Source organism: Pithys albifrons, chromosome 6 (genome assembly GCF_047495875.1).
Source record: "Pithys albifrons albifrons isolate INPA30051 chromosome 6, PitAlb_v1, whole genome shotgun sequence".
In the NCBI taxonomy this organism is placed as follows: Eukaryota; Metazoa; Chordata; class Aves; order Passeriformes; family Thamnophilidae; genus Pithys; species Pithys albifrons.
In genome coordinates, this window is record NC_092463.1 from 48,744,424 (window position 1) to 48,769,384 (window position 24,961).

The window sequence follows — 24,961 nt, forward strand, 5'->3', positions numbered from 1 at the left end:
GAACTGGTTTTAAGTTCCTGTTTTATCTCTTCCCTTCTTTAGTTTCTCAACAGATTCAAAGGTGCAGGTTCATCAAAAATATTTTAAATTCAATATATAGATCCACAATGGATGGTTGGCTACCACTAGAACATCATCCACATCAACTTAAAATCTGACCTAGAAATTCTGATATTTTAAAACTGAAATCAGTTATAGTCCACCTACAAACCTTACCTACTATGAGCTACATCAGGTATAGCTGGAATGAACCAGGTCCTAAAATCATAGAAAATTAATTCCATCAGCTACAGAGTCAATGTAACATAAGAGGACACAGTAAAACACGCCCATAATGATCCAAGACTCCCACCCATTGCCACTGGAAAGACGGTTTCTCTTTACTGAAGTCAATGATTTATTAACCAGGCACTGAGATGAAAGCCAGAGACTTGTGAGGGTGGTTCACAGAGAGTAGACCAAAATCCAGCAAGTGCAGTATGAGACATTTGGCCTCTGATCTGAAGCCATGTCATCTGACGACACCCTTGGCCTGAGCTTTCATACCAACCTTTTCCCAGTTGACTCTTTAGCCAGCAGCTGTCTGAAAAACTTTACAGAATAAAAGTGTGAAATAAAAGATACTCCTCTTAAAACTCATACAACATTTAGTCATGTTTTGAAGAAAAATGTTGTATGTTTTTCTAGGTTAAATACCCAAAGAAGGCCAAGGGAGTTGAGGGAAGGTAGAGAAGACAATGAGTGCCCTGACACCTGGGAAGACAATCGTCTACCAGGATACACCCACAGAGCAAAAGAACAAATACAAATGAACACTTATTATGATTAATGGAGATGACAAGTGCTTTAGCTGTTAAATTCTACATGTTGTTGCTTTTAAAGTAGGATGGGAAGTGCACATGCTAAGCTGTAATAGCCTTAGGGACAAATAAATAGACAAATAATTTTGTACTGACCATTTTTGTCAAGTTAGTAGGAAATAAAAGGTTGCTGCATTGGAACTTAAGCATTACTTCCACATACTTGTTTTCAATTCTGGTTTTAAAGCTACTTTCAGTCTAACATTTAATGTGCAACGACCATTCTCCTTGCAACTCAGCATCTTGGAACTCGGCACAAAAAACTCCAATAGCAACTGTATCACAGCCCAGGATAAGAGTGCTAGAAAAGCAGAACAAAAGGGTAAAGTTTATATTGCTAATCTCTCAGTTATGAGCATCTAGGTCCACCAGGAACATGAAAATAATGCAAGATAATCATATAGAAGACAGGACAGCAGCCCTATGGATTAGTAAACCTGAAAAAAAGCAGATGCTGAAGCTACAGGAAACTATATTATAGCATCCATCTTCCCACTAATGACATTTTCCACTATAATCCTAAAAACTCATTGTATCTCCCCTTCTCTCTTTGTAAGCTACATAGAGATTTTTCACACTAATTTGAAGCTAAATAATGGCTACACTGGATTTCTTTCACATTCTATTCTGAAAATGGGACTTAACAGTAAAAAGGAACCATAAAGGAATCCAGCTAAATAGTCACCAACTGCCTATACCATTCTCTAGGGGTGGTTAGACCACACTTATCCCCTTTTCCTTGTGTATTCTCTGGAAGTAGCTGGTCTAGGTTGCTATTTTGGTATCTTCATATCAAAGTTTGTTTAAATAAAGCAACTACAATCTTTTGGCTAATAAGTGATAAGAAAATCTTTGCTCCAAGATGACTGTATTCTGTTACCAACAGAGGAATGCCTCTGAACTGTCTGCTTGGGGTGTTTTTGTCAATATGGCACTGGCTTGTGTAACATTAAAAAGTGAATATTTACCCCCAGTAAATATGCCCTCAATATCCTTAGCTTTATTATCTCTAGTCACTCTGAAACTCCCTGTCAAAAATCACTTTTTCTTTGAATAGAAAATGCATAATTTTTTATCCAACTCCATAGAAAGCCACTGGAGTTTAGAACTGATTGCTATAGAATCATTCACTGTTACAGAACTATGGATTATACAAAAGCTTGCACCTACAATATTTTTCAGTGACTGATACTGCTGCTGCTTTCAGAAAAGAAAGGTATTTTCTATCACTACTAAGAAATTGAAGGGGTAGAGTACTCCGAATACTTGGAAAGTGAACATCCACACTGGCAGAGGCAGTGGGAAAGAAGGGGAAGAATTCCTGCCCATAAACAACCACATGTCAAGTAACATCTGGGGGGGAAAAAAACCAACTTCATGATTTCAAGCTCACTCCACCATCCTACTCATATTACTTCATTTTCTCACAAGTCAAATGTCTGTTCTGAGGTTGTGCCTCAGAAATCAAAACTAACATTCTATTACAGAGAAGGGCTCTTCATCAAACTGTCAAAACGGCTCCCCACATCCTCCATAAGAACAAATATATCTACTCAACCAGTGTCAAACCAATACTTGAACATATCAAATGACAAGTATACCTGAAAAAGGAAAAAAAGAGGTGTAATCAAGAGGAAAAAAAAACTTTAGACAGTTCTTAACATGTCAAGACTGTGATAGCACCTGCAGAAAACTGAAGCTTAAAATTAACTTGGCTCTAGAGCAGATCCAGCAAGATGCAAAAGCATTCCAGACTGGTTCAGCCACTGGCCTACACGAAGTCTAGAAATCAGTTGCAGCGAATCTGTCCATAGAGGCTCTTAACTCACCATAATTAGGCATAAAGTACATCTGTTTTTTATTGCATTTGCCATATGGTATTTTCTGTGTCTAAAACTGGAGAGGACCATCAGACAGAGCTCTAACAGGATTAGAAAGGGAGAAAGTGAATTTCTGATATGCAGTTTCTGTTTCAAGTTCTTAAGGATCTCAGTTCTTAACGTAGGGAGATTCCTGAACCACCCTGAACCACCGAATGAAAAACCATAACCACTTTCTCATCTCTTGCATACTAACACACCACCTGTGAAGAATGAAAGAAACAACAAAATTTACTGTGAAAACATGTTTCACTAGTTCAACTATAACTCAAGTCAAGCACAGAGTAACAAGATAAACCCTGCAGAAAGAACTAATAAAGTCTCTTGGTTCAAACACATGGAGAGTTGACTTAGTTTACAGAAGAAAGGTAATACGGAAAGAGGCCTTCTAACAAGTGTTCAGTAAACTGCTTCTATCCTTAAGGTTGTTTCATACAAAGGCAGGTGGGAAAAATAGATTACTAATATTTGTTATCAGAAAAGGCTAGGCCGAGGCAGAAAAGCAGCCAGGAAAGACATTTGAGATTTTGGTTTCTCCCTCTCTGCTGCTACCTCCCCCCATCCAGTCATCCTTCCCCCTCTCCAGCTAAACTCTTTCCCAGCTTTTGTATGCACAGTCCCAGCTCATGTCCACACATGTCTGTGCTAGTTAATGTATAAAATTCTCTTACCAGCAGCAGCGTAGTGAGCAGATGATGAATTCCATTCCAACAAAATTAACAGCAGGGGATTTCCAACAAGATGGCAATAGAGTAAAACTCAGTTCAGATACTCAAAGAAACATGGGAAGCCCAAGATAACTGATTATTGAAACACTGCCTGAAATACCAGAAGCACTTTTCCAGAATTCAGTGGGATGCAACTTTGGGCAGGCAGTGAAAAACTGAAAACAGTACTCCTCTAGGGAAATGGCATACAGAGCTCATTATTGAACAGACAGCTGCATTCAAAAAAAAAAGAAATAAGCTTTCTGCCTTTTTTTTTTTAAATCTATCACAATAGCCGTTATCTGAAGTTTCCTCCTTTTCTCTTAGGGTAGGACTGTTTAAAGTAAAAAAAAATCTCCTCCCAATAAATGAAGACTTAGCAAGAATTTTGATGCCTTTCTCTATCTAGTTCTGCCTACTTTTGAAGTCAGTTTGGAAGCAAAGAAACAGTAATACCAAAATAATAAATAAGTAATGAGAACTACTTTTTCCAATTCCTTTTCTCTTTCACAACATTAATTCCAGTGACTCAGACGTGTTAAAGAGTCCAAAATATTTTTTGAGTCTCTTGCTTTTCTAAAACTTACTTGCTTTCTTGAGAAGCATTGAAACAGTAATTTTATACCTGTTTTATGAGATTTCATTAACTCCATCTTTCTGCTTATTAGTCAAGAGGGAAAAATTTCCAGTTGCAGAGCCTTAAAGCTCCACCTTGTGGAATATGCCTAGAATATTCCAATAGGCACCAGGGGGAAAAGGACTGCAAACTGAGCTTACAATTAATGACACATTTAATATTGACCCTTTGCAGTCACACAGTAAAATAACCTCTTAAATGCTTTCTACCCCCACAAAAAAACAAGCAGTGGTGGATTACCAATAAAATGAAAATAAATGGCCACACCTTGAGTCCTGTATCCAATTCTGGGTCCCTCAGTTCAAAAAAGACACTGAGATGCTGGAGCATGCCCACAAAAGGGCAACAAAGCTAGTGAAGTCTGCAGAGTTAGGTTGTGTGAGGAGCGGCTGAGGGATCTGGGGATGTTTAGCTTGGAGGAAAGGAGGAGGCTCAGAAGTGACCTTATAGCTCTCTACAACTACCTGAAATAAGGTTGCAGCAAGATGGGGGTCAGCCTCTTCTCCCAGGTAGCAGGTGACAGGACAAGAGAACAGCCTCAAGCTGCACCAGGGAAGGTTCTGATGGGACATCAGTAAGAATTTCCTCATGGAAAAGGCTGTTGAGCATTGGAATGGGCTGCCCAGGGAGGTGGTAGAGTCAGATCCCTGGAGGTGTTTAAGAAATGACTGGATGTGGCACTTAGTGCTATGATTTAGTTGACAAGTGGTCATCGGTCAAAGGTTGTACTCAATGATTTTCCAACCTGAGTGATTCTGTGAAAATCTGGTTTTATTTTGCAGCAATGGAATGATCATCCTGCACTGAAACAGCTGACAGTGAATGCAGTGGTCCAGTGCAGGTCTTGCTTTCATCTCATTTGCTGGTTCTTGGGCACTGGACTTACTCTCTTTACAAGTGGTAAGACAGGGAATCACAGACAGATACATCTGCACAAGGAAGAGACAACCACAGAATACAGCAACCCTGCCATCAAGAATGGCTTAAGTGACTAACAGAACTTCATCCTGCAATACTGGATTGACAGTACTTTCACACAGATATTCCAAAAGCTCTTCACAATCCTCCTCCAGTCACCTATTACAAACTCACTTAAGTGAATTTCCACATTCAGCCATTCCTAAAAGCTTGCACTGAGACCAGCTTGGCACATGGGCATACTGCTGCCTATGACTGTGCAGCTCAGGGACATTAACGCCACCTGAGCCAGTACTGCCCTCTGCTGGAAGCCTGCACGGGAAAACTGGCAACTTCTCTATTAGTCTATTTTTCTGCATCATGTATGTAACCTCGTTTTTCTTCCTTCCTGTACGCCTTTACAATACCCAGGGTTCTGTTCCATCATGTTTTCCCATGTTGCTTCTTCTCTGTGAGGGCTACAAAGATGTCAAGAGGTTTCTCAGTTCATATACTGTAACACCAAGCCAGTGCATACAGACTCCAAAAATCAAAGAGCTGCTGCACTAAAGCATTACAGACACAGCTCATGTTTTCAGCAATGTAAGAGCAAACAGATAAAAAAAAACCACAACCCCCCAAAACAAAACAAATAAAAACAAACAAAAACCCAGAAAGTGAGGTATTCAAAAATAAACCAGGAAAAAATGAATTAAAATTTTCTTTTGTCATCTACAGTTCAGCAGTCAAATGACAGTGTCATGAGATGTTCTTTTGCATAGTAAACCCAAGATACTTAAAGAACACATATCCATTCCATGTATCCACATATCCATATCCACGAACACTTGGAGTTCGTAAAACTACCATAATTAGTAACTGACCATGAACAGTAATCACATTACCTTCTTTACTATAAACCTTGTACGGTTTCTATTTTCAATCAGTTGCCCCAGTGAGATTTATTCATTCATAACAATCTGAAAGTCTGAATAAAAGTATCTTGCTTTTAGCAAGATAAATAAAATTTGGCTGAACAACACGTTTGCTTGGAACACTAAGGAGCACAAAGTTTGAAGTGGTCAAACACAGGGTCTCTGAACACGTAGAAAGTGTAAACATGCCACTATAAACAGAGGAGAGCACACACTTCGGAAGCGCAGTCGGCTTCCTGACTCACACGAGCTGGACCAGCCAGACCCCAGCCCTGCAGCCCCAGCTGGCACCAGTCGCCAGAAGATTTCCAAAGTTGCTGTGAGGACATTGTGTGCACTCCGGCAAGCGTCCATAGCTGGGGGCTGACTCCATTCTCTCAAAATCGTGCAGAACACCCGAGCTCAAGCAGAGAGCACCGGCTCCTCCCCGGAACTGCAGAGGGAGCCCACTGCCCGCTCCCGGTGCTCCGTCCCCTGCCTGGAAAGGCACGGACTGTCCATGTCACTCACTGCAACCCACAGGCCGGTCTCGCTTCCACTTCTCAGCAATGATCATATCGGAAAAAAAAAAAAAGGCAATTACTCAGCTGGCAAAGAGAAGAGGGTCTGACCTGCTACTGCGTGGTACTCTTCCAATCTGTATGTTAAGAGGTACTTGTTTTAAATTACACTCAATATTTTATTCTTCCTGTTCTCTAAGCTCCATCTCTGCATGACCTTTTGCTTCACACAAAGCTTCTGTGGAGGACAGACTCTCTCTTTTAAAGAAAATAAAACATCCTAGGGTTGTTCAGTTAATATCCTGGTTGCTCTCTTTAGTTAAAAAAATAAACAAATAAAAGCAGCCTTTCCCTGCGACAAAAACGTTCAGTGTCTGTGAAGTCCTCTATGATTTCCATTATTGATGGCTGTTACAAAAAAAGAGCACAAAGTTTAATTTATTAATAGATTTTAAAACCAACAGGAGAGCCTAAATATACCCCAGCACATAACCTGAAATAATTTACTTCATGTTTGGTCACTGTAGTCTTTCAGATGAAACTATCAAGTCTTTATGTAAAAAAGAAAACAAAATGAAACCAAACCAACCAAAGAAACAATAAGTCCCACACAAACAAAAAAACCCACCCTCACTCACTCATACAGTCTTTATTCCAAAATCCAAAAATGTATTTTAATTTTTAATAGGTCATGGACAGGGACCAAAATTGCTAATAATGAAAACACTATGTACGGACAAGAGGCGAAAAGCCCATTAACGTACTAAAAATGATGAAGACCTTAAAAAAAAAGCATTCCAAAGCAAAAGGACCTGTTGTCACCAGCATGTGAAAGCTCCTTGTTTAAATGAAGCTTTGATTTATTACTCTTCACAAAATCAAAGCTTAGTCTAAAATTGACACCTAATACATGAAAGTTTCAAAGCCACTGTTCTCCCTCTGACCCTCATATGAACCTATCGAAAAGGCTACTCATCTTGAACTATGATTTTTACTGAATAATCTACTTTGCCCCATACCAGGCTTCAGCTACACTTGTGCCCACGTATCAGATGCAGTGGTTTGGATTAGTTTGCTTGGAGCACTAATCACTGCATTCAAGAGCAGACAGACCCAGTCTAACTTATGTGACCTCATCAACATGCAACTGAAGGAACACATTGAAGCTGAGAAAAGAAGCACCTTTTGTAAATTGGTTGTAGGTTTACGTTTTTGTGAGGAAAGGTTACATATAACCTTAAAAAAAGGGATGGAACCAAATTGTTCCTGCAACAGTAGAAGCAGCAACATACCTAGCCTAGTCCGAGTCAGTCTTGTTGAGATAAAACTGTATCAAGTTTCTAGCAATTTCTTCCATAGAAATCAAGTGTCACAGCTAGATTATCTCTCTCAAAGCCCCAAGTGCTGCCACATGCTTTGTCACTACGGCAATATCTTTCTGCTTGGCAGCCTCACCGTGCTTTATCACTGTCTTACTTCAGCTGCCACAGGCTTAGTTTCTTTGGTGGGGAGATACCATGCCTGCTGAACCACTTAGTCTGCAAGCATAAGAAAAGCATCCATCACATCAAAGGGCTAGCAGGAACTGACATACCATTTTTTTTAATTCACAACTTCAATTAGATTAAACATCCTACAGAGTAAAAATTCATTAAATTCCAAAGATCCCTTCAATGAACCACAGGACTGACCTGTCTATCCACAGAAGCATATTCCAAATGCACTTTTCAGCACATCCTTTTCATCACAAATAGTTAAAACAGCAAAACTTCATAAAAAATAAGGCTGGACTCAGGCTGCACAGCTATATTAGAGAACTACATGCAAATGGTCTGATTAGAGGAAGAGTGTTCCAGGCAGATAATTCCCCCAGAGCACAAGAACGGAGCAGAAGGCTCAGAACTATGAAAAATTCACGCCTGTTTCACCTCACAATAATAAAATGAGACAAGTTTATTCATCTCCACCTTTCACAGAAATTACAGTCCATAGAGACTGAAGGCATGGAACAAAATGCAGGCAATTTGCCATCATAATGCCCTCTGACAGCAACACACATACCATGACCTTTAATCCATGTAGGCCTCTTCTGCATGTTTAAAAGGAAGTCAATTTGTAAGTATGGACTGCAGGGACAGATTACATAAGCCTCACTGACAAGTCTTTCTATGCATTGCATTATTTTCATACATTTAGTAACCAAAGACATCAAATAATTCTCTTGCCCGAGATTGATATTCTTTGATATTCCTTGCCCAAGATTTCACGTAAAGTGCAGTTATGCTTATGGTGTCTACAGTTGTCAACCATAAAAGAGGAAGACCACATCCAATCCAGAAAAGGAGGGTAAGCAGTTAAAACCTGAGCCCTGGTTTGTAATACTGCGACAAAACTCGACCACTGCGATTTCAAACAGCCAATCAGAACAAACTTCCCAAATAAAAGGATCTGAACAAAATACTAACTGGTAGTTTCAGTCACTTAATTGGAAAGCAGTCTTCATGCAATACATAGAAATTATAATAAAATTAATGGAAAGTATTTCTAAATTTACTGACATAAGAATGTACAGAAAGAAAACATTTTTGTTCTTAATTAGCATGCTCACTCTATCTGACCTTTGAGATCTTTTTTATGAAGACTGAGGAGACCAACATTCTGGAATGTTGTCCTTGCCCAATGCTACAGAAGATTTGTAACAAGTGCAGCTGAACAGGCAGACTAGTCCATGTTTTGCACTTTCACGCCTACATAGATAAAAGAACTAAAGGCAGACGAAGAATTGAGAGCAAACTTAGTTCCCTCTTAAAGAGAAATCAATATTTTCATTCTCCAAGTAAAACTGTATAGAAAGACATTAACACATGCAAAAAAGGGCAAACATACATGGCCTGCAATGAATGCAAAAAACAATGTTCAGCCTTTCTTCTGAATGCATATTTATATTATTTCCTGCATTATCTGCAGCACTGCACACAGGGAAGCAGCTGGATTCTGGAAATTCAGCTTCTCCCTGCTGCTTTTCATCCTAATGTTACATAATGGACCGACTTTTACAGTGTGACTGCCATCCTTGTCTTCAGCCTCTGCTTTACACAGTTCTGTTTTTTCCTACGGTAACCTAAACCACAAGATCAGTATCTCATCATACAATCTCCTGTGTCTAGCTAATCAGCAACGTCAGCATTATATCCTTAACAAAGAATGACCTAATCCATCTTATTCTGCATTGAAAATAGAGGACTCCCCAATTACCTTCAAAAACGTGATTTTAAATGTAGAGCAGTTATCAAAGGCAAACAAACACCCTTTGGGTTGCTGGGAACCAGGACTGTTCTAGTTTGCCTGGTTTAATACAGGATATACACATCTGCAGTAGAGCACAATGACAGGAAAATCAAGTTGATTTTCAGAAAGTATTCTTTTCTCCAACCAAAAATACTCAGAGGCAACCACTTATTTTCACCTATGATCCCCCCCCCCATTCCCCCATGGCTACTATGTATTTGATTCTGGAAATTATTTGATGATCATTACGCCCACTCAAAAAAACCCTGAAAAACCAGTGTCAGCCAGCAAAGTTGAGCTAATTAAATCTGGCATGCCTTACTCTTTCTGAAAAGCTCTCTCACTGACCAGCTGACCAGCAGAGTAATCCTTCTCATCCACAGATATGAAAAAAGCACCTTCCAAAACATGCATTTTCCAAAGCACTTCTCCTGTGTATCATGTACAGGGCACAAAACCACATCCCCACAAAAGCACAGAGGTCAAAGGCAAAAAGAGTCTTCACTTCTCCTTGCACTTTAAATAAATGTCTCACATATTGGCCTCAAAAATCACTCTTCAACCCTATAGTAAAGTTCATCAAGGTCCCAGACCTTAATTTAAAAAAAAAATTAAAAAATCATAGAAGCAAAATTACAAGTTGAAAAAGAAACCAACACTGGACACTCACTAAAGCCATTGTAAAGATACTACAAAACAAAATATTGAACAAATAAACATTATTAAAATTTTAATAGCCATCACAAAAATGACAATAAATAATACATTCAGTAACATTTCATCAATTTGCTTCATAAATCCATAGTACAGGAGTCAAATACAATCATTAATCAAGTAGTCTCACTCAGCACAGCATCAAGCACAACCTTAAATCTAGTAATTAGGTAAAAGTAGTCTGGATGTTTCAGAAAGGAATTTAAGAAACTCTCTTTCCCCTCCAGCACACCACATATATCCTGAGCTTTTTCCAAATAAAATTAATCCTTTGCAATTTAGGTTGTCTCCCTATCTTGCCTAGAGACCTGTAAGAGGGATGTATCACCACTGTGTTAAAGGTCTCCCACGACCCTTTTCTTTCTCCCAGCTTACACAGACCCTTTACTTACATGCTGACTACTTATCTTACTGTGGAGGTTTTTCCCATAGGCATGAATTCTACTTTAAGGACATATTTTAGCATTGATACATTTTTGTTGAAAAGTATTTGACTTAAGGTAAAATACACAGAGAAGTTGCATATTCAGTCAATGTTACTGTTGTTCTGACTTTCAGGTTAATAAAAATTTAACCACGACGCGTGCAACACAAAGAGGTATGTAAGTTCACATCTCAAGAGACTTATCTGAGCCTAACATAACTTTTATCGGTTGTGCAACACAGCTGCAATTTAGACAGCCCCTTCACACAGCCACAAAAACTAATGCAGGAAGTCCTCCACTTCCTCTCATTCTCATTACACTTCCAGAATTATACTTGTGATAGAAGCAGCAGCTTCCTTCATGTAAACACGTCTCTTCTCGATTTGCTTGAGGCTGCACAGTGTTCCTTGAGAAATACGTCAGTCACCAAGAGACCTAAAGCACAACACCCTCCATCTTCTCTATGTATGCCTGGGACACACAATCTTCAGCAATCAAGGTTGTTATGGGGAATACCATTCATAACCTGCTAATCTTAAGAAGTTCCACAGCTCTGCATTGCTGTCAGTTTAGGGCAGCAACTTAAACACAGGGCAGCAGCGAGAAGAGTCTCCCCTTCCTAAAGGTCTTGGATCTCTCACAGATATCTCACAGTCTAATGAGTAGCACCTTGTACATCAGGTGGCATTCTTACCTGACAGCAGAAAGGTGGCTTCAGATTAAAAAAATTGATGCACAATTCATCTATAGGTCAGGAAGAGATAAAATAATATTTCAGAGCCTTAATATTAGTGGTGGCCTTCCTCTTACAGAAAGTTCAGTCTGAATTCACTTCTTTAGATACTGGAATCTTTCAAATAGCTATCTTCTTAGGGACTGTAAAAACTGTGAGGATGCAGAAGTCGACAGCAGAGGGAAATCACACTTGAAATTGCTCCGTCATGAACAATACACTTAAATCATGTATTATCTAACAGGCAAATGCATTGCAGATTTAAAAGTCGATAGTGAAGGTAGAAGGTTTTTAATGAAAATCAGGGTACTATATTTTCTGACCATGACTAAAAACTGAAGTGACAAAGTAATTTTAAATTTGCTGTTATATCCTTCTTCTCAGACAAGCACATCCCAACCACTGTGGAAAAATTATTAGTGAAAAATGTGACCATAGTTATCATATTACCACAGTAAAGCAACGATAAGAAACTCAAAACCTGAGCAACAACATAGATGGAAATCTAAGCTGAAGCCACAGGACCCAAGAGTGTCACATTTCCTTCCCTCTGACTCAGGCCTGGAGATACTCTAGGGTGAAGAAAAAAACCAAAATCCAAGATAGCAAGGTATGCCTCTCAGACAAATCCGCTGCATCACTGCTTTTTTTCTGAGGCTCCCTTGAAAATGTGGTGCAAGGAAGAGATTTATCTACCCTGAAAAGTGAAGTACTCAAAACATTTTTTAGAGCTCTGAACTGTAAATGCTGCCAGAACTCATTTAGCTTATTGTAATGCCACATGTATCTTAAATTCCTGGTAGTGTTTCACAGATAACTTGGAAACAAAATACAAGAGTACCTCTATTGCCAACTCCTGCTTACTTTTTAAAATACATAAACAAGCCAAGCAAAATGGACATCATTATGTTTCCAAACATCATCTTCACTATCACTTATTTTATGGGCTACAGTAGTACAGTTAACTCTTATTATCCACTTAACCAAAATATAAGAATTTTTGACAATGTTGCTTAGGAAAAAGAAGTCATTATTTTTGTTATTTCAGAGAAATTATTCCATTTATAAAACATAATTTTCCAGAAACTCACAAAGACATCAGTATGGTACAGAAATTTCAAGCTTGTTTTTTCAATTGGTTTGCTGTTAATTTTTTCATTTAGCTGGAATCAAAAGAGTTCTAGGATTCTTCACTACTGTGCACAATAGTCTTTCAGCAAATCAGGCTATATTGCCCAAGTAAAAAATTCCCTGTTACACTGCGAGTTTCTTTCTATCAGATCAAGACTAAGTTATTTTTCTGGCTACTGCTCTTTTTTCAGGCCTAAGGCAGTGCTGCTACAACAGTAATGTAAGTTATCAGCCATCCCTGAGGTGCTGTGCTAACAGTCACTGTAGAACCGACACCCACAAAGTTCCTCCAAAATCAACAATTGAGAGCAAAGCTCATATAGATAACTATGTCCATACTGACCAACTCAAAACAAACTGCAACCCATGTAGCCCAGTCCTACACTGGGGAGGGAAAACACCCACTGTTGACAGCACTTTCCTAACATTCAAAGTGTGCTGCATTTTCTGGTACCGCAGTCTGTGTTGATACAAGTCATCTCGAGGGGAAAAAATCATTTGTCCCTCAGCCAATCTAGGTATTTATCATATTTAGCAATGTTTCAGTCCTCTTACCAGCTTAATAAGATGTAGACTAAGTATCTCAAGGATATAACCATATGTGAATTTTCAAAAATTTTATCAGCTGATCTCAGTGACTTACCTGAAAGTACCATTTTAGAAATGGGAAGTGAAAGAGAAAAAAGGAGCTGGAGTCACCTGGCATGCTAATGGCCAAATTCAAAATAAAAATCCAGCTCTGCTAAGAGTCCTAAACAAGTCCTCTGTAGCAACAGCAAGAAAATATGAAATCCAGTTTGTCACATCAAGAGAAGCTCCACTTCTAAGAATAGTATTTTTCTCCACGTTCACCAGCATTTCTTGGTAAATTCTCCTGGCAAATATTTGTAACAATATGGAAACGGCAGAATTCTCTCCCTTACCCAAAATGGAAATACAAACAGACTTAATTGCAAGGAGCAAGTTTAGAGGTATTTTATTATCCTCATCAGAAATTGTTCTTCAAGAGGTAGTGGAGAGGTAGATAACTTCACATTCATGTCTCTGTGATAGGGCTATGGAACATGTTCATCATAACCAAATGCAGACAGTATTGTCTGCCACTTATGCAATGTCTGCATTGCACCTGATTCAGGCTCTGCAACCATGAATTCAACAACTTCCAGAAACTTTGTTTGGTTTTGTTGTTTGTTTGGGTTTATTTGTTATGCTGAACGAAGTAGTTAAATACTATCCAATACTCTATACAATACTTGATTACTTTTTCTTTGTCAGTCTTTCCCTAACAACAGATTGCTGGGGTCCAGGTCTGCTGATCTGTATAGCTTCGTATAGCTTCCTACTCTGCAAATCCCCAGTTACCTGCAGTCAGAGAGAGCTCTGGCACCAACAGCATATCCCAATTGTCTTTCACAGTGTGCTCTGGCCCCGATGCATAACAATACCCAAAGGCAATCCAGGAGCCTCCGGGAATGGGGGGCTGGAAGAGGACACATTAGCAGCAGTGAAAGGCACGGCATCGTTCTCTTTTAGCAATATTACTCCACATCTCACCTTCTCATTTCTTTACCTGAGGATTCAGCAGCTTCAGAAATTACTGTGCAAACTGCGTATGTTTTGAATATGAACTATTTCCTTTTTCTTTTTTTCTAGTCACTTATTTAAGAATAGGGTTTAAAGAGGCAACCTGCACTTTCGGATTTGAGGTTACTTTGTTACTTCTTATTTTACACTTGTAAGAGAGCCCTGACAGAAACGCTATTGTGAGATGCTTCCTCTTTCATTTATTCGACAAGCTATTTCAATATCTTAGATGAATGGTTTGCAAAAAAAAAAAAAATTAACTAGTAGACTTTAATATGCAAGACATTTTCAAAATCCGTGATATATTTTGGATCTTCCTAAGTTCTCCTAAATATATGTGCACACTTGTGCACAAACACCTCCCAGCCCTTAACTGAATGGGATATCATAGTCCCTCATGCACATGCCCTTCTCTTCTAGTAACTGCAGCAGTGCATGTTGTTACATATGTGTTTATGGACAGGATGTTGCTCTATTTATTTTACCCTTCAAGGTTCAGAGATTTTCTAGTGATGAAAATGACATTGCTAAATTGACACACAAAAAGCTGAAAAATCTCTATTCCTGGAGGATCTTAGGTAAGCAGACAGCCCCCCAGCACTGCTGGATGAAGCTTGTGCAGGTCGTTGCAGGATCTTCACCTGCTCAGTGGGTATCACACCCTGGTCTCAAGCTATTGGCTACTATGTCCACAGCCACCCCGTTGTGCTCAAAAAAGGGAGCTTGGAGACTATTTCCTCCTGAAAGGCCTTGGTAGAGTAGGTGCACAGATGTTCCTCCAAGCAACTCAGGCAAGAAATAAACTGTTTCATCATTGAGAAGTATTGCTAAACTAAACAGAACCTAAAATGCTTTAGTTACCAGAATTCACAGCACCACAATTATAAATCCTGGTGAGGAATGCTGGCTAATGAAGAAACAGCAATTCACAACACACTGTACAGTGTCCTTTCAGGTTTCTCTCTCTTGATCTTGGCTGAGCAGGCCAAGGGATGCTGAAAACAGTAGAAAAAGCTACATGGCTTGTTAAAACAGGGATTGCTGTCCTTTTCAAGTGGCTAATGTAATCCTTTCCCTATAATTGTAGTTAGCAGGAACGCGATATTTGCGTAAGCAGCTCCAGGCAGTATATTTCTCTTATAATTATCATCCACCATTGATTTGCTTTTGGTAATTGCCTTCGGACATTTTAGAACAACAGACATTATGAAATATATACAGATGACAAAAAAAAGACAGTTTTTCATCAGACAGCCAAGTACACATTTATCTGGTACTGCAAGTAATTTGTCCTCTTGTTTATATCTGAAAGCAATGTTAAATTGAAGGAAAAACATTTCATAGTAAATGAGAAGCCTAGCATAGTCATAGCCAACGTTAACATGAAACCTGTACCATTTTAAACCATGTTTATGGAAAAGAGAAGCAAACTGGTTTGTACAAAAGTCTTGTGAAGGTTTGTAAAATGTTATCAGTAGGAATTTAAGAGCTGTAGAGTGAAGTACAAACATTGGAAAAGCAACACACTAAATCTTACAAGGTACTGCTGGTTTTGGAGCTCTTCTCTACATTTTCATTTTCGGTGTGAAAATAATGCTGAGGTAACAATCATGCACTCACCTGCACATAAAAATGCTCCGGTGCAACACAAAGTTTTTTAAAAGGTCCATATTGCAATACTCAAACGTGACTCAGACTCTGGTAGGGCAAAAAAATACACTCATCCAACAGCTGCTGGCTGTTTTCATCACAAGGAAATACCTCCAGTTTGCAGTTGTGTTCTTTCACAGCTGCATAATCCCCATGAATCTATAGAGCAGGTCACAGTGCAAACTTGCAAGCCCAAGAATTTTGCAGTGTCACCTTTCCCTCTGCACTCCTGCACTAGGAACACCCAGATGGCAGGTACTTGCACACTGGGTGCTTCCAGGTTCACAAAGCTTTCGATGGTTGTGAGGTAGCAGTGGCCTTAAATTGCTATTGGCTTCAAGGGAGGCAACCTGATTTGTGCTTTGTTATTCTAATATATGGATTTGCATAGCATTCTTGAAATACTTTGTGTAAAAGGACTATTTGAACTTAGTTTTCTAAACAGCACTGTCTTCCCCATCATTAAACACTTAGTGGAAACCACACTCCGGCTTTTATGCTTCTGTCAGTTGTGAGGAACAATTTCTTACCAAACATCAGGAAGCACTGAATTACCAGCCTGCATTCCACAGTGTAAAGACTTCACTGTAGAATTAGGTGAAGTAAGTTTCCCTGTTTGTTCTCAAATTATTTCATTCCACAAACAGCTATTCCTTCTCCAGATCCTAAAACAATACGTGACACTAATCACAGATTTTGCCTACTAAACAGCTACAAAGCTTCATTTTCATATCCTTCAATTAAGAACAGGGTGTTCTACTTCCCTAACGGTGTTAGATTTTGCCTGATAAATAACTACAAAGCATCATTATTGCATCCTTTAGTTAAGGTTACAGTGTTTTGCTTCCTTAATGGTGACTGACCAAACAATAGTAAGCTACAGGAAGAGAGCTCTCTCCTGCTACCTGCAGATTTGATTAGTGGTAAGAAGCTGTTATGGTAGTTAGTGCTATAGACAGCAAAACTGCAAGATAAGCTCAGATGAGTACCTGTCTTGCAAGAACTAGCACATTTCTTCTGCAGTCATTCTTAATACATAAAAAATACTCAGACCCCAGTTCAGAATTTGAGAGTACATGTTTCTGCAAGAGGTGTATTCACTTTTGTTTTAGCAGGAGTCAGTGTGATCATTACAATTATATATATAAATCACTGCTGAAGTACAGCTAGCAGACCCAAATGCTCCTGAGCAACAGCACTAGTATTTGCAGCACAGAAAGCATTATGTCACCATTTCTGAAAGCAGGCAGCCAATAATTTGCTGAGAACTAGAAGAGGGGAATACAGAAAAAATACTCTCTTCAGGTGATGCCTGTGCTCTGTTCAGAATGGGATACTGGGACTTTCTTAGTGGCGAGCTATCCCAATAAAGCAAGATAATATTTTCAAGTTGAAGATTCCAGTAATGTTTGTCGGATTACAGAATTCAACTTCTTCTGAGCAAACCCTTGTACAAGTTTCGGAGGCACAGAAAAACAGTTTTAATTGATGATGCGCTACCTTTTAAAGTTAGCTTCAGTTCCAATTAAATCACAAGTGGCATGGCTGAAAGTGTGGCATTTTCTGCTCTGCTGGGGTGGCCGGGGTCCAGGCCATCTGCATGGAATGCACGGCAGGACATTCCACCCTTCCTGCCAGCATGGCCAGTGGTGCCAGCCGCTCCTGCAACCCGCAGAGGGGACAGGGAGGGATCTTCTTTTGTTTTCCTTATTTGTTTATTTGCTTTACTCTGGCAGCAGGCAAAGGGCTCTTCTCTTGCCAAGTTCATTACTATTGTAAAATGTTCCCTATTACATGAGCAAAGCACTACAGGGAGGAGGAAAAAAACTTAAAGTTTACAGTGAAACTACAGGACTTGTAAAGTCCTGATTTCAGGAAACAGATGAGTTGAATGCAGAGTTTCTCTCCTAAGAGCTGAAATCCACACACATCACTTGTTTAAAATATTTCTGAAAATTTTTCAGTGAAATTTTTTGTTAAATTAAAGAATCACCCAAGTGCTAGCAGCCTCTTTGCATAGTGATCTTCTACAACCCCCTTCCAAACAACTTCCAAAACTTCTAAGTTTTATGTTTAGATCTGGGACTATTCAGTCATAGGTGATATGTTACTTACTGTTCTATAAAACAAGAATCGGTTTGTTATTATCAACATGAAAAGGCATGCTTGTATCTTTTTCACTCCCTTTAACTCCCTCCCCCATCCCACAAAGTTCTTGTCCCCCCCTTACCGAGTGGAGACAAAAATTGTTGATGCAGGTGCAGCATCTCAGTCTCCTAAGATGACAAACTAACCAAGCAGCAATAATCCACTAGTGGCAGAACTGATTAATGAAAATCCCATCCTCCTTTTCCTCAGTGGTACCACTGAATCAGCCTTTTTATATGACTCTGCTCTAAGGGAGTGAAACAGGCTGCTTAAAAGCTTAAAATACAAGATTCAGACCTCCAGTTGTAACACTCTGGATATCAAGTTGACTGTCACAGCCATATGCATGGAACAAGTTCTTACTCATGTACAGCACAATTGTTCTAAGTCTCCTCTGCAATTCAAACTGCATGTTTTCCTCTGAAGAGATTTTATTTACTGACTTGTCTCTCATGGCTAATTTATGGTCCCAAAATATATCTATCACTCTCTCACTTCTCAAATCAGTCAGTACTAGATCAGCCAGGTCTAAACTGCAAAAGACAGGGGACCTTCCTCTTCTCTGAGAAAGAGGAATCCATTGCTGTGTAATAACTAGAACTTCTCCAAGCACAGCAACAGATCGCAGAGAACTGCATTCTGACATGCAGGAGCAAGGCTTATCCCATCCAAGATAAGGATAATCAACCAGAATATGGTACTTATTTGAAAGGCATTATTCTCAAGTCCCTTCTGCTCAGTTGTAGAGCAAAGCATTTGCTTCATGTAGTAAAAATAGGTAGAAGACTTAAGCATAGCAATAACTCTATTATAGACTGCAAGAATACTGAAGATCCTACAAAACCGTTCTGAAGTCCTCCAAAACATGAAGTTCCAACAGCCAAGAATAAAACCCAGAAATCTTCCACTGCTCTTTCACTATGGAAGAATTCACAGTTACAGTTTAATACAAAAGGAAGCAGTTCAGCAAATGCTTACTGTCAATGCTGGATCGACCCAAGCTTCAGAAAAACAGTAAGAGTAGAAGCAGAAGAGTAGGAATAGCATTAAAAGCAAACACACAACCACCACTTTCTGAAATTAAGCAAAAGGCACCAAAACTAACTGAGCTGCTGCAGGCCCTCTGCCCAGCTCATACCTGCCACGCAGCTCCTGCCCACAAAACACCACAAGGCTGGACACGAACATTTTGAAGATCACGTGTTACCCTTTCATGAGATGTTCCCACATTTCTCAGGGGGAAAGGAACAAGAAAATGGACTGCTGTCTAAATCTGTTTACCTAAAATAAGCCAACCCTGCTCTGACACTCCCTCCCTACCCTGAGGGATTTAAGAAGCATGCATTGCCATGATCTGACAAGATCCAATAAACCGGACAGCCTCCCTCTCGCCTGCACAAAGACATAGCTGTTCTGATGCCTTATCTAGGCCTTGTGTGTCCAACAGCTCAGCCAATCTTTATTTCAGTAGGAAGTATAGTATTACATGCTCTTCAACCAAGGCTGCAATTAGACCCACATGCAGATAACCAAATCCTGAAGACTTTTTCTGACACTAAAGGATTAGTAGGACTTATGTTTTTTCACTTTCCAGCTCCTGTCTCTCTTACAGTAGCTCTGCTAAAGCTTGGTACACACTTCCCAAGCAAAACTGTCACCAGCCAATTGCTAAAAGCCACCAGCACTCTCCTCCCTCCCCGCAAATAGACCCATCCAAAGAACAAAACCAGCTGCTCCTGATAAACCTACATGGCTGCATTTCACAATACACTGGAGCCCTCTAAAGCACTGTGCCTGAGCACAGCATGCTTGGTCCTGTAATAAGTGCATTAACACATGGCCCCTTCCATCCTGGAAACACAAGTATCACTGGGGAAAAACTGCACAAAAGCAGAAATTGTAAGCATGAATTGAGTCAACAAGGATTGTACTCTGAACAGCAGCTAGGTAACTTCAGGGTGAACAAAATTAGTCATCTTCATTGAGTCACCCAAAATGAAGTCAAATTTGCAAAGTTAGCAATTTAAGAACATTCTGTTATAACTGATTTTAGTCTAGAACTTCATGTCATTTCATATTAAATGCGTATTTTTTGTTTTGTGACACGCTAGACTTTTACATAGCAAAACATCTGGCTGGGAGCATGTGGCAATAGACAGTATGTGATGCACACCCTACTTCCTAACTTCCCCTTGGCCCTCTGGCCAGCACAACTTGGCCATCTGTGGCACCAAGAGAGGCAGGACATTTGTCATTATTCTTCTAAATCACATATTCAGTAAACAGGATTCCAGGCCTAACAGCTGCATACAAAAATGGGCAGTATGTTTTATCTAAGGCAGTCCTTCACAAAAAGATTACATGTGACTATCCACAAAGAGAATCCATTTCTGTCCCCAGAATATGTGGCATCCCAGTTATGCAGTATTATGTCAGCAGTAAAAAAAACATGCAAAAGAATGACTTCAAGATGAGCTTTTTACTGGCTATTACCGTAGAGGGTTACAGAACACAAGACTAGATATAGAAAGAGTCCAATTTGCATTTGCTGAGGCAAAGCAACTTGCATATAAAAGATAGATGGCCAGTCTTAATTTTAGCAGAAAATAAGCTGATGTACAAAGTATTCTTCAAATAATGATAATCTAGTTCGAAAGACTAAACTCAGCTAGACACTACAATGGAAAGTGTGCTAAAGAATCTGTTGAAGCCTATCAACCAAACTAGGATACCTCCCCCATAAAATCACACATGTATGTGCAAACCATCATTACAAACCCTCGTGAGATCTGCAGCAATTAAACAGCATACCCAGCAAGCTGACCTGCAGCTTGTTTCTGCTGTTACCCTGGCCTCTCTACTCTTTGGCTTACCAAGGCAGCTTGACTTTGCCAGCCAGACTGATCACATTTGGAGACCAGATTTGAAGTTACTTTTCCCCCACTAAACACAAGCATATTCTGTCACAGTGACATTTCTGGGTTCACATTTGTAGCAAATGAGAAGAATAACTTCACAGATGCTTGAACACTTATTTATTTCTGAGAGGACATATTACTTAACTGAAAATTAATTATTTTAGCCTGTTTTATGGAAAAAAAAATGTTTCATCTCGTCTAGTACACCTTGTCTAGTTTCCAAGAGAGAGCATAGCACCCAATGTCACAGTTCCACAAATACATCAAGCCAGCAAACTGTCACTACCACCATTACAGTTGATGACACTTCCCCCTCCATCACTCCTGATCTCTCAATCTTCCCTCTGTGCTTCTCCCATGCAGAGGTACTTGTGCAGTGGTACAGTGAATTGGATGAGGAATTGATCTCAGCTGAACCAAAATGCTGTTTTCTTTCCATTAGTTTTAACCCGCATCGCAAGCAGGATCCAATTCCCAAGCACTCAAGCACTTGAACTGGCAAAGGGAGGGGAATAAACAGCTCAAGCAGTGAGAAGAGAGTACTTCTCACAGCAGTCCCATTGGTCTTAAGTGCTCAGGGAACCACGGCATAAAATGCATAGTCTTTGTGTGGTAACAATATTTTGTTACAGGACGCTGTGGTGCTTTTTATAAAGACCTGTTCCTCCTTGTAAAACTCTATTCTAGGTTCGGTTACACAGCAAATCTTCAAGGTTGCCTTTACATATCCTTCAGTTGTTGCTTCAATTTCAGTTGTTCCAGTTGTTTTCTCTCTTCTGGAGAGAAAGTAAAGCATATGTATTAGAAAATAACATAATGTGTAGAGAGCAGAACAAGATATCAAATGAGATATTTATGCCAAGTCTAAAAAAAATTAGGAAGTTCTACAGCTCTTCTCTCCTCTTTTCTCACCTTTTTCAGAATGGAAGGTTTTAAAAACAGGAAGAATCACTGTAGAAGCGATCGTAGTGTAGCCAGAGCTCATGGGCCGAGGATCTTCCAGCCCATGGCTGTAGCTATCACAGACCTAGTGGTACCAACATTCGTGCTGGATGGCACATTATTGCAACTGACAAAAATTAGGACAAAAATATGCTTGTTTTGTCTGAAGAGGAAAATTCACCTTCTCCTCCAAGTGATCCACCCCATTTTCTGCTTCTCAGCACTATAAAAGCAATTTAATGGTTTCACGTTTTTCAACTCCACATTGAGAATTCCACATTTACCTCCTCCAGTCTCAGTCATGAAGAGTAGCAACACATTTGTTACACTGCTCTTTTTCTGCCCAGCTGCATGGATACTACGAGAGGAAAATTCCATGTACACAAGACAGATTTTTATTGATGTTGATTTTATGCTATAATTTTATACTTTTCATACTTCAGTGTGCTAATGTTTTGTTCAAAATAAATCTCAATGATAGAAAATGAGCTAAACCTAGCATTTAGTTTTCCAAACAGTACTTGCACATTCTGCATTTTGATACATATGCTAATACCTACTAATTAGAAGCATAACAAAGACTTTAAAGATAGGAATTAGGGAGAGGAATTTTCCAAACCAAAATTTATTCGTTATATGACAAAACAAACATTAGAACCATTTCTTCTGTATAATCATGCAAAATATTCTCACAATAGGAGAATTGGGGAAGAATTCAAATAGGAAAATCAATTAATAAAATGGAACAAACCTCTTCCATCCTATGAATTCACCATTTCCTTATGTTCAGCCTAAACCACTGCTAAAATATAAAATTACTATATATATTTTTGCATAGCTCAAAAAAAATCGAAGAGATAACATGGTTTCTGTGTGGTACAATACAAGTTCTGGGTATAGTATTAGAAATTAGTGACAAGCACCATGCAAGAACTTAGTGATGAAACCCACTGCAGTATTATGGTTAAATTCTCTGTATTTGTAGCAACAATTATTGGTTTAGAGCTCTTAAAGGACTAGGAAAGCTTCCACGCTTTTTTACATAGATGAAGGCATATTTTACTTTTTAGCAACACTGTAACTGCATTAGCTGAAGAGATTGTTTCACAGAAACCTACAAAAGAAGACAAAGTAATATGATTTCACTGAATGGGAAGATCCTAATCAGCACCTTGCATTAGCAATTTACTACCAAAGATCGCTGAGTTAGGGCTAGAGTTAAAATCCATCATCCTTCTAGTAAAACTCCTTTAATACATTCTAAAACTCCTGCTTTGATAATAAACATAAAATTCTGTAAATCATTTTGCTTTTACATTAAACTCGTAACCAAAATCATAATATATTTTTAGTGAGCACACCTCAACTAGAAAAACCTCGAAAGTATTTCAGCATGACAGGAAAAGGCTGTTACATTAGAATTGCAAATCCTGTCACCTTTTAGCAAGTGACCAGCAACAGGCCACTCAGAAGTGCTTGGCAATAGAAGGTTTGTTTTCACAGTAGTTAACGCTTACTTTATGGCTAATCCATCTCAACTTTGCAAGCTTGCTTACCTCAGCAATCTGCACATTGGAAATAAATAAAAGGGAGAAGGAAGGGAGAAATTTATAATCCTGTCCCAGGCTGCTGCTTTCGGTATTTGTCTAAGTTCATCTGTGGCTATGCTGTTCCACAATGACAGTGCGAATATTGAAACTGCTACCAGACTACCTTTTTCTTAATATGCACCGAATTAAAAAACAACCAAACAAAAAACCAGCAACAAAAACAAACCCCAAATCCTGAACCACAATTCAGACTACTTAGATATCCGTAGTACAAAATACTACTCAGAAAACTACAAGTTCATCCATTAGTTAAAACAACCTTGCAAGCTGAACAACCTCGTTCAACCCTCACACGATTTGTGCACTTCTACCCTTCGCAGTCACCAGCTTGGTCAGTCACACAAGACATCCTTGGAGCCACAGTCTCAGGAGTGCAACACTAAAGGAAGTAACACAATTTGAAAACAGGATGTGCACAAGAGATCTTTGCATGCACATTCCCAACCTACATCTTCAAGGAATATTTGGGCAAGGGGAGAACAGATTCAAGCCGAGAGCTTTACGTAACCAGCAAACAAATAAACAGCAATAACAGGACAGAGCAACAAGGTTATGCTCTGAATACTCTTGTCTAACCCGAAGGCAAAGCCAAGAAGCCCTGCAGGAAACACAGGCTACAAGCAAACTGTCTTATTTCCTATTGCTTCTATGTTTAAAAACATCTCCAGTATGCATAAATCAAGATGTCATTGGCAGTGAAAACAAGCCCAGCTTAACTCCATAGCTACAAGGCTCTGTTAATCCCTACCATTCTCACTAGGGTCCCCAGCTTTCTTTTGTTCCCATAATATCAAGCTATGACAATGACACACTCAGAAGAAATTTGTATTCACTTGTCAGATACTGGTAAAAATATCTTACTCTAAGACACAGTAGTGAGAATTACAGCAAGTAGAGGCTGCTGTGGCATACAGACAATCACTCCAATTTTTGAACATGGATTTATTTACAGTAGCACCCAAAACACCACAAAGTGACAACTGCAGTCTACCACGGATCAACATAAAGTACCAACGTCACTGTTGAGTAGTTTTGTGTGGTTTTTAAACATAATCATCTTCAGAAACATTCGTAATTCACACATATGTCAGCTCTGACAATTATTACTGCAAGGTGTAGCAAAAGAAATGTTGTCCTCCATAAACTTACTGAAGGGAGAAACTGGAGCAATAGAAAGCAATAGTTCGCCCTATAAAAAGGGAACTTTCTGCTTCGACAGAGCCATGCTGAAAGTCCAGACAGCTTTTCTTCAGACAGGGTCTGTCAAGGAGCCTACAAACACCTTCCTGCTACAGGGCATCTGAGGGAGCAGGCACTGCATGTTTAACTTTTCTTCGTTTTCCTTCCACTCCCAAAATTATCCAAAGTATTTATCAGCAACTTCTTCACTGATTTGTTTTGG

General features: G+C 39.3%; 1 protein-coding gene across 2 annotated transcripts in view; it reads right to left on the reverse strand.

Annotated features, from left to right (window-relative positions):
* Positions 1–24,961, reverse strand: part of MOB2 (MOB kinase activator 2) — a 112,914-nt gene that overhangs the window by 72,085 nt on the left and 15,868 nt on the right. Inside the window, exon 1 of one of the 2 annotated variants that reach the window (XM_071558792.1) lies at positions 3,412–3,461. The exons of the other annotated variant lie outside the window; for it this stretch is intronic. Within the exon in view, the coding sequence (XP_071414893.1) occupies positions 3,412–3,446 (35 nt within the window). The 5' untranslated portion in view covers positions 3,447–3,461. Of the gene's footprint in view, positions 1–3,411; positions 3,462–24,961 lie in introns of those variants that run through there. 2 annotated transcript variants of the gene reach the window in all.